Source organism: Oncorhynchus nerka, linkage group LG20 (genome assembly GCF_034236695.1).
Source record: "Oncorhynchus nerka isolate Pitt River linkage group LG20, Oner_Uvic_2.0, whole genome shotgun sequence".
In the NCBI taxonomy this organism is placed as follows: domain Eukaryota; kingdom Metazoa; phylum Chordata; class Actinopteri; order Salmoniformes; family Salmonidae; genus Oncorhynchus; species Oncorhynchus nerka.
In genome coordinates this window covers 42,164,455-42,176,489 of record NC_088415.1, presented here as the reverse complement: position 1 = coordinate 42,176,489, position 12,035 = coordinate 42,164,455, and the positions used below count along the sequence as shown (strand labels likewise).

General features: G+C 42.0%; 2 protein-coding genes across 4 annotated transcripts; one reads left to right on the top strand and one right to left on the bottom strand.

Annotated features, from left to right (window-relative positions):
• Positions 1 to 236: 236 nt before the first annotated feature.
• tac3a (tachykinin precursor 3a) lies at positions 237 to 3,769 on the top strand. 3 transcript variants are annotated; one of them, XM_029622675.2, is made up of 7 exons: positions 237 to 448; positions 1,000 to 1,146; positions 1,425 to 1,524; positions 2,005 to 2,037; positions 2,180 to 2,233; positions 2,873 to 2,951; positions 3,434 to 3,769. In XM_029622675.2, exons 2-7 carry the CDS (start codon positions 1,033 to 1,035, stop codon positions 3,450 to 3,452), a joined length of 399 nt encoding a protein of 132 aa, XP_029478535.1. In that variant the 5' UTR covers positions 237 to 448; positions 1,000 to 1,032; the 3' UTR covers positions 3,453 to 3,769. The 3 variants fall into 3 exon arrangements, with proteins under 3 accessions (XP_029478535.1, XP_029478536.2, XP_064861585.1); XM_029622676.2 differs by lacking the exon at positions 3,434 to 3,769 and having other exon boundaries at positions 1,009 to 1,146; positions 2,873 to 2,991; XM_065005513.1 differs by lacking the exon at positions 3,434 to 3,769 and having other exon boundaries at positions 2,873 to 2,991.
• On the bottom strand, positions 3,537 to 8,522 carry LOC115102577 (glycoprotein-N-acetylgalactosamine 3-beta-galactosyltransferase 1-B-like). The gene is made up of 5 exons (XM_029622674.2): positions 8,409 to 8,522; positions 8,007 to 8,142; positions 6,989 to 7,150; positions 6,222 to 6,724; positions 3,537 to 5,095 (listed from the first exon to the last, which is right to left on the bottom strand). The coding sequence occupies exons 1-5, from the start codon at positions 8,490 to 8,492 to the stop codon at positions 4,760 to 4,762; spliced, it is 1,221 nt and encodes a 406-aa protein (XP_029478534.1). The 5' UTR covers positions 8,493 to 8,522; the 3' UTR covers positions 3,537 to 4,759.
• Positions 8,523 to 12,035: the final 3,513 nt, after the last annotated feature.

Genomic DNA, 12,035 nt, shown 5'->3' with positions numbered 1-12,035 from the left:
TCTGTTGAACTTCACAAGCCTACCAATCAGATGTGTGTAATGTCGCCTATCAAATAATAGGACCATGGAACGTTTGGGGACACTGAATGGATCATGGTGTTCTTTTTTCGGATGACAGCTAGGCGCCATTGGCTCCATTTTAACATCCTGATCATCATCATCATCATCAGTGGTATGACTATGGGGATACACGAGAATATAAGACGTCGAGACCCCACCTACGTTTCTGAAGCTGATTGGACTCGCGCAGATACACAGCTATGATTTAATAAACAGAATAGTGGACACATCACTCTGTACTCGCGGATCTCGTCGCTGCACTGCAGGAGCTATCCGTATCATCGTTTCGCTCTCACCACCAAGCATCCGCACCCGGGCGCGCGCACGGTCTTCTCCAACTGTCTCTAACATAATATTCATATTCGAATATTACCACGCCGGAAAACAGGTAAATATATCTATCTTTTTTGATAGATGTGTACCGTATTTGGTTTGTTATAGAGCCTATTTCAAGTTATTCCGAATGTATTTGTCCATCAATTGGATGGCGGGAGTTTTGCAGGAACATTTGGGGACGCAACGAATCAACTTTGTCTGCAAGCTGAACAACAAAAACATGTCGGACTTTTTCTATAGGCCTATAGCCTACATGATAGCGTAATTGTTGTAGCCTATTCGGAAAACATATCTACAAATCAAATGACTGTCAAGGTTTAGTGATATAGCCTTTCATTTCACAATAAATGGAAAACATTCCGTGCGCATTACGCACAATTTAAAACCAGTTATCACTACATTTTAGAAGAGAAACGAATGTTTAGGCCTGCTGTTGCAGTCTTCTAGTCTATTATTCATTGTGGATTTTCAATGTCAAGTCCGTTTCATACTTGGTGCGCGTTTGCTGGTTTCAGCTGAGCTCTAGCTTGGAAGTTATTTATTTGAATGCGTCAAACAAATGTATCTCTAAATGTTGATATAATTGTCAACCCAACATCACAGCTTGTCTAGGCTACAGGTGGTGTTAATAAGAAGATGAAAAACGGATTGTTGCTGGTGGCTCTGTTCCTCGTCATGGAACTCCGCTCAAGCCAGTCCAGCTGCGAGGAGCCTGCTGCTGGGGCGCTCAGATCAACTGCTGACTCAGAGGTAAGGAAGTTTCTCATCCAACCGTATCTATTTAACCCTCATATGGTAACGTAAAAAAACATTTGTATTTTATTTATCTAGGTATATAATGGTTTAAAACATAACTGTCAATTCAAAAGCAAATGACTGTAGGGGTCAGATCAAATTAAAGCCTCGTCTGCGGAAAGGTAACCTTGTTCATGTGTCATTCCGATTATTATTTTTTGGGGGACTGATTTCATGTCTACGAATGAGAGAAAACGATGCTTATTAATGGCATATCATCGTTGTCTTTACAGGATACTCCAGGTCTTGAAAACCTCAAGCGGACCATTCTGAAGAGATATAACGACCTAGATTATGACAGTTTTGTTGGGCTGATGGGTAGAAGGGGCGCTGGTAAGCTTCAGCTCTGTCTCTGCATCTTACCATCAATCAATCAAAGTGAAGACCCTCAGCAGACAACAGTTGTCTCGGTGCTTGACCTGGACTGTTATAGGCTCCTGTACTCATTTTGGGTGCCGGTACTGTTTATATTTAAGTGCAGGAGCGCCACTAGGAACAGGAGATCAAGCAGTAGATAATTGGAGGTGCAGGTACTCAGCTCCGGTGAGCTCCTGCCCAATTCATGCACTGAGTCATCTTTGATGATGTATAGAGGGGGTTATACTGATACTGTGTCACTGAGACTTCTCTGTTTTGACTAAATTAACAATGTGTCCTAGTCTTTATTTACTCAAAACATGTTCAATGTTGAAGCAGGAGTTCACTGCAGGGAAATTACAGTATTCACACCACTAATTTACTTTTTATTGAATAAACATTTTTATTGGATTTACGCATTTCTTTTTTTTTTACAATTGACTTGCTTTTTCACAGATATTTATGAAGTACCTCCCTCTCCACATAAAAGTAAGGAGTAACCATTGATTTACTGTTTGTTTTACATATCAATAGGAATGTTATTAGCTTTTAACAGAACAATCATGACAAATGTCACTTCATATACTGCGAACAGCGGCATTTGATAATGATTTAACCGTGTTTGTCACAGGAGAGATGGATGATGTCTTTGTTGGGCTTATGGGCAGAAGAAACTTGGAACAAGGTGAGTGTGGGTGGGTGGGCGGGCAGGTGTGAGAATCTAATCTAATGTTCCTCTGCAGCTCAGTTTGTGTGGCTCAGTTGATAAGAGTGTGGTACTAGCAATAAACACCAAGGTCATGGGCTCATTCATGCAGGGATCGTATTTTAAAGTTGCTTTGGATAAAAGCATCTGCTAAGTGGGATACATTACCTGCAGTCCAAATGACCAAAACGCCCTCTAGTGGCCTCATGGGTGGAATGTTATTAATCTTTTTCATCATTTCATCATTAGTACACTTTTTTTTTACGCTGAAAATCCGGTGTTTCTATGTCAAGCGGTTTTGTTATAATTCAGTCTTCTGTGATGTATATGAAGAGTAATATTGCGATGCAACGTCACAATGTAATACATTTCAACTCTATATCTGACATGGTACAGGTGTCTTCTTTTCTTAAGCCAATCGCCATGTGTGTGAGGTGTATACTTTTGTTTCAAAGTAGATGTGTTTAAGACAAGCAACAACAAAAACTCAGTGTGACCCTGATTTAGTCCACTGCACTAAAGGGTTAATTAATCTATACCTCCATAATAATCCAATGTGTAGTGGAGATAATGCTTTCCCCCCCAGCTCAGTGACCCAGTGTGTGTTCTCTCTAACAGGCAACATGCGTCCTTTGAGAAAGGAGGCATACCCTGAGACAAGAAGAGGAGGCTTATTCTTTAATAAGTGCAGACTGAGGTGTGTGCGTGTGAGGCATTTGCTCTCCCATATCATTTAGTAGACTCCATGCATTTTATGCTACGCAGGTTTCCACATATGCCTTAAATACAGTACGTGTGTCAGCATTAGCTCATCTCTCTACGTAGTACGCTCTTAGACAAAAGGTGGTGTCTCCAACTTTAAAGGGTTCTTCGGGCTGTCCCCATAGGAGAACCATTTGAAGAACTGTTTTTGGTTCCAGGTAGAACCCTTTTGGGTTCAACATAGAACCCTTTCTACAGAAGGTTCTACATGGAACCCAAAAGGGTTATCCTATGGGGAGAGCAGAAGAACCCTTTTGGAACCCTTTTTTTTTCTCAGAGTGTAGAATACATTGAATAACAATAAGTTATATCAAGTGCTTTATATTTTCTCACGTTCTGCGTTGCATTAAACAATACTAGAAACTTTACTGATTATAAATGTCTAACTAAAAATCCACTGTTACTTTTTTGATCCAGGTTTCGTCGTGGGCTGTAGACAAGACATTCATCCAGACCCATCCCTAACATCCAGCCAAGGCAAAACCCCTTTTCAGAAGATTGGAGTTATTATTATACAATACAGAAAAGAAACAACTATTTATTTTACAAAACAAAGTATTTGCGAAAACATCTATGGAATTTAAACTGACCAAAATCAACCTGCTATTGTAACATGTGCCCGATGAGTTGTCATAGTAACTAATAGCTATAATGTATTACCTGAAAGAAATCAGTAACAGTCCCATCTGATAAGAACTATTTCTTTACCATATGTTTGTGATTCAAATTAAAGAAATAATCAAATGTGGCAACAATACTGACAATTAATTGAAAAATATTTGGTTACAACATTTTAAATCCACCATCATAGCAATGAGAATTCAAAGTGCCGGAATATGTAACCAAAAATGAACATTAAGTAGTACTGTACAAAAAAATACTTTAGTACTGTAGTTATAGTAAGTATAATCTACCCCACTTTAAGGCCATTCAATTGCTTAGCAGATAATCTATAATAAATGGGAAAAACATATGGCCATTACATTTGACATGAAATACACTCACACTTAGCTACACCACAGAGCAATGTAATACCATTCAAAAATGTGCTCTATCAGCTTGACCTGACGCCGAAAACCTCAGATTCTGCCGAAAACCTCGACAACGTTAAGAAACGACCATTGTTCAGTTCAGTGCACGCATATAAAGGTCCCTTCATATTTCTCTAAAAGTGCAATACCAATATCGAATTGAATAGTTATGGACAGTCAATTAGGGAATGGAATACAGGAGCACTGTTAGTTGTGGAAATGATGATTTTCCAAATCAACATCTAAGACACAGAAATGCTTGATATCATGCTATAGGAAATGTCCAGGTCAGAATGTTTTTATGCAGCGTGGGCCTCATGAAGTAAATGCTCTAGAAGTTTATACAGATGCATGGTCACTAACGGCATACTATTGGAATCCAAACAGAATATCAGACAAAACAACAACAGATATTGATTTTTTAAAAACAGTTAACACATTCAAGTAAAATGTTGTACAGTATATGGATGAATAAAATCCCCCACAACCAATTAAACCTGAACTGTGGTGGAACTGGTGCACAACGTTGGAAATATCGAACCTGTTCCTGGCATGACCATTTCACAAGTCCTGTTTCACACACAAACACACTCCAGTTATCACCTTAAAAAACACATTCAAACGCTTCAAATCAAACCGTCCCAAATGACACCAATGCAGGACCACGTTCACATTCCACTTAAGTGGAAGTTAGGCGTCGACCCAAAGCGAATCACTGCTGTCTCTCCTGTGTGACTGCAGTCCTGTTATTGTCCATGGGGATTTTACTTTCCCTCGCAGCCCCTTTATATGACACTGCCTCCATTTCGGACTGGTCTCCACCACCAACAACAATAATACCAGCTGGTATTGTCCCTCTACCAGCTGCCCCCACAGTGGCCCTTTCCGGCTGGGCCAGCTGCTCCACCAGGCCCTGGGGTAGTGGAGGTCTGTAGCGGTATCTGTAGCCGTAGGCACGGAGGTGGTAGGTCCAGTACTCCAACGTGTACATCAGCTCTGCGTCCACATAGTGGAAGGATACTGCCAGGTCTGAGCAGCACTGGGGACCCTGGAGGAAAATAGCAAAACTAGCACTAGAAAACTTGCTCTATGGCCTTCCACTGTATCTTTTGACAGAATCCCACCCTTAAAACACACACCTGTGACATATGCACATGCGTACACACACACACAGCAATACAGCTCGGAACACACACGCTTACTCCTCTGTAGCATACATCAGATCGCTTAAACAGCTGTTTAAAACGGACTCTTGGAGTGTTCACTGTCTATTTCACATTCCTGCAAGTATATTTGACTGGGGGAAAACCTAATAACACATTTCTGACAGTCATTGTTAAACAGAGGAGACACTGGCTATGTTTCCTCCACAAAGACACCTGAATGGCTTGTTTACCCCCAGGTGTATTGTCATGTGCCTTGGTGGTCCCTGTCTGATAGACTCATAATAAACGTGTCTCATTTGCATTGCAAAGCACAATGAATTAGCACAAATATATGAAAGAAAATGGGAAATGTCCCTACTGTGGACAGTGCATTGTCTCCACTGCAATCATCCACTTTAGCAATCATCCACTTTAATGTAATTTCTTTCTTTCTATGAAGGCTGTAGATTAGAAGGACAGACATCTAACGTTGTCATTTTCACAGTGATATATCCTTCACATAACATGTAGCCTATATTCAGGCTGCTCATCGAAAATAAATGTCTATATTCCATATATTGTACCTAGTTTCAGAGAGGGATTGTGTAAGACAGTGATGCCCTAGTCAAAAAATGCCCTACCTACACTTTAATAGACAAAGAAAACCTTGAGCCGCAAATATCCAATTGGTGCACAATAGTGTACAGATGGCCATTAATTGAATTAAAGGATTATAAGAGGAAACAAGTTCGAGCTCTTGGAAAACTGTCTTCCTGACCCAGTTTGACCCTCAATTCAATGGTAATCCATTATCTGGGTTCATCTTAAACAGTCTTACATGAATAAGATAGGTACTAGAGAGAGAGAGAGGAGAGAGGAGAGAGGAGACAGAGAGACAGAGAGAGAGAGACTAGAGAGCTAAGAAGGTGAGCTCTGGCTTGTATCTTAAAAATCAGTGGAACTGAAAGCCAACAAAAGTAACGACAACTAGAGAAGGAGAAAGAGAGAGAGAGCTCAGTGGTGACTGACCTCTACGATGGGGTAGTAGCAGTAGTTCCAGTACCAGAAGCTCTTGGAGAACTTCCCAGTCAGGTGGTGTTCTGGCACGAATGGATGAAACGTCTCCCGCTGCCATGTATCCCTGGAGTCCATGGCCAGAACCCCCATCTTCTCCAGACACTGTCCCAGAGCCAAGTCCTCCACAGAGGTGGTATGGGTACACACCTTGGTCTTGAACCCCTCCACGAACCTCCTGAGGGCCTCCTTACTCAACACATACCCCGCTCCGCCACTCATGTACCCCTGCTTGGCGTAGGGCTTGAAGCGCTTGCCGAAGTAGAGGGGCTCCTCGGGCGTGTGATTGGACAGGACCCAGCGGAGGTTGTCCACCACTACGAAGGTGTCGTCATCCGCCTTGAGGAACCAGTCGGCTTCGTTCCCATGATGCTCCAGGGCATAGTGGAAGGCCCGGATGGTCTTCCAGTAGAGCTGGTCGCGGCCCTCCCCTGTCCCCAGCCCTACGGTGGGGAAGTCTGGCGAAGAAAAATAATGCTTTATTGTCCATTTTCCTACTGTTTTTTGCTTTCTAATGCAACCTCCCCCAGAGTCAGTCAGGCACAAAGCACAGAGTCAGCCATTGTGCATCACAGCAGTTAGGGTCACGGGCCTTACTCAAGGGAAACAAGGCACGAGATAGCATCTATATAGGATCCTTTTGACCAGATGTATCCCGTTGGTCATGGGATTCAAACCGGCCCGCCTCAATACCCTTCTAGGCTACCTGGCTGGGTACCCACCTGGGTCGTCGACAGAGCTCATGAAGACCACCACGTTGCAGTGGCGGCTCCAGGTGGCCTTGACATGGCGGGCCTTGGTCTGCAGGTTACTGGGGCCTGTCATCACCCAGCACAGGATGCGCACCTTCCGGTACAACTCATCTGCCACGCGACTGTCCTCACCTGAAAATCATAGCCACACTACTTTTAAGCTATCGGCAGTAGAAACCATAACAAAGCGTTGTCCCCCACCCCTGTTTCGGTAAAAAACTAAGGGTAAAGCTTAGCTAATTCATTAGACAGAGCTATGGATGCCGAGGAAGATCCATAAGTCGCTCTGGATAAGAGCGTCTGCTAAATGACTTAAATGTAAATGATATAAAAATGATCGTTTTGAGGCTATATATAATGTTTTTTACATTGACTTTGTTTACAAACATTGGTGTAAAACAAGCTTATGTTTCGTGTTCTGATGGGTTACGACAGTTGAACTAAGCTCATAAGGCATTTACAAGATATATTCTACAAGAATCAATGGGTACACATCATATCATTTCTAAGTCCAACAATGAATTTAGCAACTGCTGCTTGCCCATCTAATTGGTAGAACCTCCATGATATTACAACAAACACACTTTTTTCCCCCCAACTGACATCACGAGCAATAGAAGAGCAGAATATGTACTGCAATTCGTTTTTACCAAGCTGCCAGAGGCTCCACAAGTTGGTTTCACCAACAAAACAATAACAAAGGCACTGGGGACGAACAGTGCTGCAGTGTCCCCTTATACAGGAATAGAGTTACGCTGTATATTAGTCATATTTACATGGATAGATGTATGTTTTGGAAAGAGTCTTTTTTTTCCTTCATAATTTAGTGTCTTAATCATTTTGGCAGCCAAGAGGTACATTTTCGATATTAAAGTACAAAACGTTCACAACGCACTTCTTTCAAACTTCCACACAGATTTAGGAGATCTTCAGAGACACTCCATTTCCTTTCACTGGGATGGGCCCTGGCCTTATTGGGCCTGTGTACCTGTGTGGTGCGGGACGTTGAGATTGATGAGGGCTGCTCTCTCCACACTGGCCTGCCTCTCCTCTGCCACCGCTGCTACTGAGCTGCCCTGGACCCCTCCCAGCACAGGGAGCTCCATGCTCCTCTCAAACCATAGCTGTATGTTCACATTATAAATATGGTGTGGGACAAGTACAAACAAGTTTACAGACTGATAACACCAAGCATCAAACATCAACACAGTCAACAGTAACGACAGATGTACTACGTAGGTGCACTAATGCAGGGAGAGAGTACCGTAATTACAGGTGTATACGGCTATCTGAATAATAATTACAGAGGTATATTATTGTAATATTATATGGCTACCTGAATAGTTGATATAGGTGTTTAAGGCCACTAGATTATAGATGTGTAACACACCTGGCGCAGGAAGAGGTACAGGCTGAGGGTCCCCACTACGAAACCCAGGTAGAAGCAGAACCTGGAGGCACTCAGACCTTTCATGGTGGTATCCTCCTCCTCCCTCCTCTCCTCCTCCTTCTCCTCTCTGGTACCTCCTGGTCCACTCCAATTACAGCATCTCTTCTGAGATTGGAACACAACGGCATTGAAAAGGCAGAAACATATGTCGACCATTTACTTCACCTATTGTTTTCGTCAGGCACAAAATATTCAGAATATAGCTGATACTAATCTCTACTTATCTTGCATGGAACATGATAGTTCTGTCCAACTGTCTGTATTATATACACACTGAAGGCCAAGTCAGGGGCCTTGTTCTGTTTAGTTTTATTTTCCCAGGTAAGTTGACTGAGAACACATTCTCATTTACAGCAACGGCCAGGGGAATAGTTACAGGGGAGAGGAGGAGGGATGAATGAATGAGACAATTGAAAGGTGGCCATGATGGTATGAGGGCCAGATTGGGAATTTAACCAGGACACCGGGGTTAACACCCCTACTCTTACGATAAGTGCCATGGGATCTTTAGTGACCACAGAGAATCAGGACACCCATTTAATGTCCCATCCGAAAGGCAACTGTCACAGGGCAATGTCCCCAATCACTGGCACGGGGCTTCTTTTTTTCTACGGATCAATATTTTTGGGGAACTCAGAGTTTCTACTTATTGTTGAGAGTTAGAATAGTAGAATGCACAAGGTGCAATTTCAATATTTGGTTGTGCATCAGCTAACCTTTTTGAGATTGGTAAATGAGTCTAGTGGAAGGCTATCTAAATTTGTAGTAATCATGGTCGAATTACCGACTGGGGGGAACCCATTCCTTTTATTAGTGACGCTTCATATTAAAAATGGCAAACATTTCTCTTCACCCTATGACAAAATGTGTAGAATTGCAGAAAATTAGCTGTAAAACTAAAAAAAAATATCCGCCCCATGGAGTGGAATTACATGATATGAGTTATAAAATAGCAAAATCAACCCTCTATCCCATTGCAAAATATGTAGATTTACAGCCAAGTGCTTTAAAAACTGAAACGTTTTCTATACGTCACATGGCAAAATGTGTAGAAAATGTTTTGCTTGCAAGGTGTGGGAAACAAAATGTAGTTTAGGGCCCCCAAAATGGTAGAGCCAGCTCGGACTACATGTGTGGGTATGGATGTGTGTATGCAGACCCTTGACTCCCATGATGAGTTCAGATTTTTTTTGTGGCACCCACCCCCCATCTAAATTGCCAATCTCTGTCCTAGTGAGATAAATATATCCTCTTGTTGTATAAATACGTTTTTAGATGAGATTGAAACTACTACAATGGAACAGCAAACAGGACTGGCTAACGTCTCTGAAACGTCTTCCTGAATGTCACTTTTGACATTCTGCTGTAGCTCAATGGACGACATTCTAGCAAATTGGCCACTCCCGTTTGCTGTTTCCCTCTAGTAGCATTGAGGTTATATTGAGGTGAGAGACCGCTAATCGTGGACGAGGAAGTTAATAATGTACACTAAGTAGGCCACGCATATCCCCTTAACAGACAGACTCTGCTGCCTGTCTGCCTTAAAAGGACTGAAAAACACGTACAACACAACAATAACACAGAAGCTACATCGTATACAGTTTAGCGCTATCGTCATTCAACCACTATCTTCTATCTATTATTGGTGAGGTGTGAGAGTTATAAGCAGAGTTTAGATTCATTGCAGGATTCCCAATTCTTCTGAATTGATATTCTTCAGAAATGAAACACAATTATATTCACAACATTGTCATATGCCATTTTTTACAACAGTAGCCGGTCTTGAATGGAGATTCACTGAGTCAACGTTACAGAGACCCGTCAAGACAACATCACCGTGACGCTAATTACCGCTATGATTTTATCACCGTCAAAATCATTTGGATAAAGCAATAGCTTTCGATCAGACAAAGACATTGCATCTGTTTATCACCAGTTATTGTGTCCCGAAATATCATCATTACCTGCGTTTGTTGATCAGAGTCGCTTGTAACCAACGTGAGAAGGAAAACCTCTACGTTGAGTGCATCCTAGACTACAATGAATTCCAAAAGCCTATTGTTTTTCATACATTTCGAGACGAACCGACGGCATAGAACATCACACCATCAACAGAAAGAGTGGGTCAGACCTATATTTAAGTTTGTAAAGGCCCCCCGTGTATTTAATCGCTCGGGAAATAAAAGACAACATGAGGAGGAACCCTACTGTAAAATCCACATTCTTCAGCATCACGGGGTAATCTCTGAGACCGCAGCATTTGATTTGTTGAAATTGTACTGCTTGTGGCCGGCCTCCTTGCGGTTGAGAGGATCAGCCTGTGCGAGACGCTACACAGAATTAAAAGGATGTTTGAAGCCTGGGTAAAGATCAGTTGAAAAAAAAAGTGTAGGTTATTTCGCAATTCCAAATTATTTGTAGGTCAGTGAATCTGCGCATCACCTTGTTCAAACCAATACTCAGAACATTTACATAATCCATTGGATCATTTCTCAATGTTCACTTAATTTGGAGCTAGTCTTTATTAAAAATATATATATGCAGCAATTAAACCACGAAATTATACCATTTATAAATGGTATAATTATGTGATATGTTTGCGTTTGGCAACGCTGCTCCCTCCATCACCCCAAGATGAATTGTTTGACCACTGTAGTCTTGCTTAACTACACACTTCACTGATTTGATTGATGCAGCTAAACCACAACTGTCTATCCTAAAATGAACATGCACCTGCAAAAGAAAATTCAAGGAACAAAAATATAAATGCAACATGAAAAGTGTTGGTCCCAGAAATGATCATTACAGACAAAAACCTTATTTCTCTCAAATGTTGTGCACAGATTTGTTTACATTCCTGTTAGTGATCATTTCTCATTTGCCAAGGTAATCCATTCACTTGACAGGTGTATAGCAAGAAGTGGATTAAACAGCATGATCCTGACACAGGTGCACCTTGTGCTGGGGAAAATAAACAGTCACTCTAAAATGTGCAGTTTTGTCACACAACACAATGCCACAGATGTCTCAAGTTGAGGGAGCATGCAACTGGCATGCTGACTGCAGGAGTGTCCACCAGAGTTGATGCCAGATAATTTAATGTTAATTTCTCTACCATAAGCTGCCTACAACGTTGTTTTAAAGAATTTGGCAGTTCGTCCAACCAGCTTCACAACCGCAGATCACGTGTAACCACGCCAGCCCAGGACCTCCACATCCGGCTTCTTCACCAGCGGGATGGTCTTAGACCAGCCACCTGGACAGCTGATGAAACTGCGTATATAGACGGCTACGAATAATATAGACGAGAACCCTCGTTGTAGATAGTGTGGTCTACAGCTTATCATGAGGTACTCTACCTCAGGCGAGCAATACCTCGAGACTTCTTTAACATTAGACATCGCACACCAGCATTTATTTACAAATAGACCCACAACCCCCACCCCTCGTCTTACCAGACGTCACTACACTGTCCTGGCAGATACACAGAAAAACCAGCCAGCTCTATATTATCCATGTTGTCGTTCAACCACGACTTGGTGAAACATAAGATATTACATTTTTTTA

Excerpts from the sequence above, each read along its gene's own strand:
- tac3a (XM_029622676.2), top strand. The coding sequence starts at position 1,033 with ATGAAAAACGGATTGTTGCTGGTGGCTCTGTTCCTCGTCATGGAACTC. Across the intron at positions 1,147-1,424 it reads GATCAACTGCTGACTCAGAG|GATACTCCAGGTCTTGAAAA; the intron begins GTAAGGAAGTTT and ends TTGTCTTTACAG. Across the intron at positions 1,525-2,004 it reads GATGGGTAGAAGGGGCGCTG|ATATTTATGAAGTACCTCCC; the intron begins GTAAGCTTCAGC and ends GCTTTTTCACAG.
- LOC115102577 (XM_029622674.2), bottom strand. The coding sequence starts at position 8,492 with ATGAAAGGTCTGAGTGCCTCCAGGTTCTGCTTCTACCTGGGTTTCGTA. Across the intron at positions 6,725-6,988 it reads GAGCTCTGTCGACGACCCAG|ACTTCCCCACCGTAGGGCTG; the intron begins GTGGGTACCCAG and ends TTTCTTCGCCAG. Across the intron at positions 5,096-6,221 it reads GCTACTACCCCATCGTAGAG|GGTCCCCAGTGCTGCTCAGA; the intron begins GTCAGTCACCAC and ends ATTTTCCTCCAG.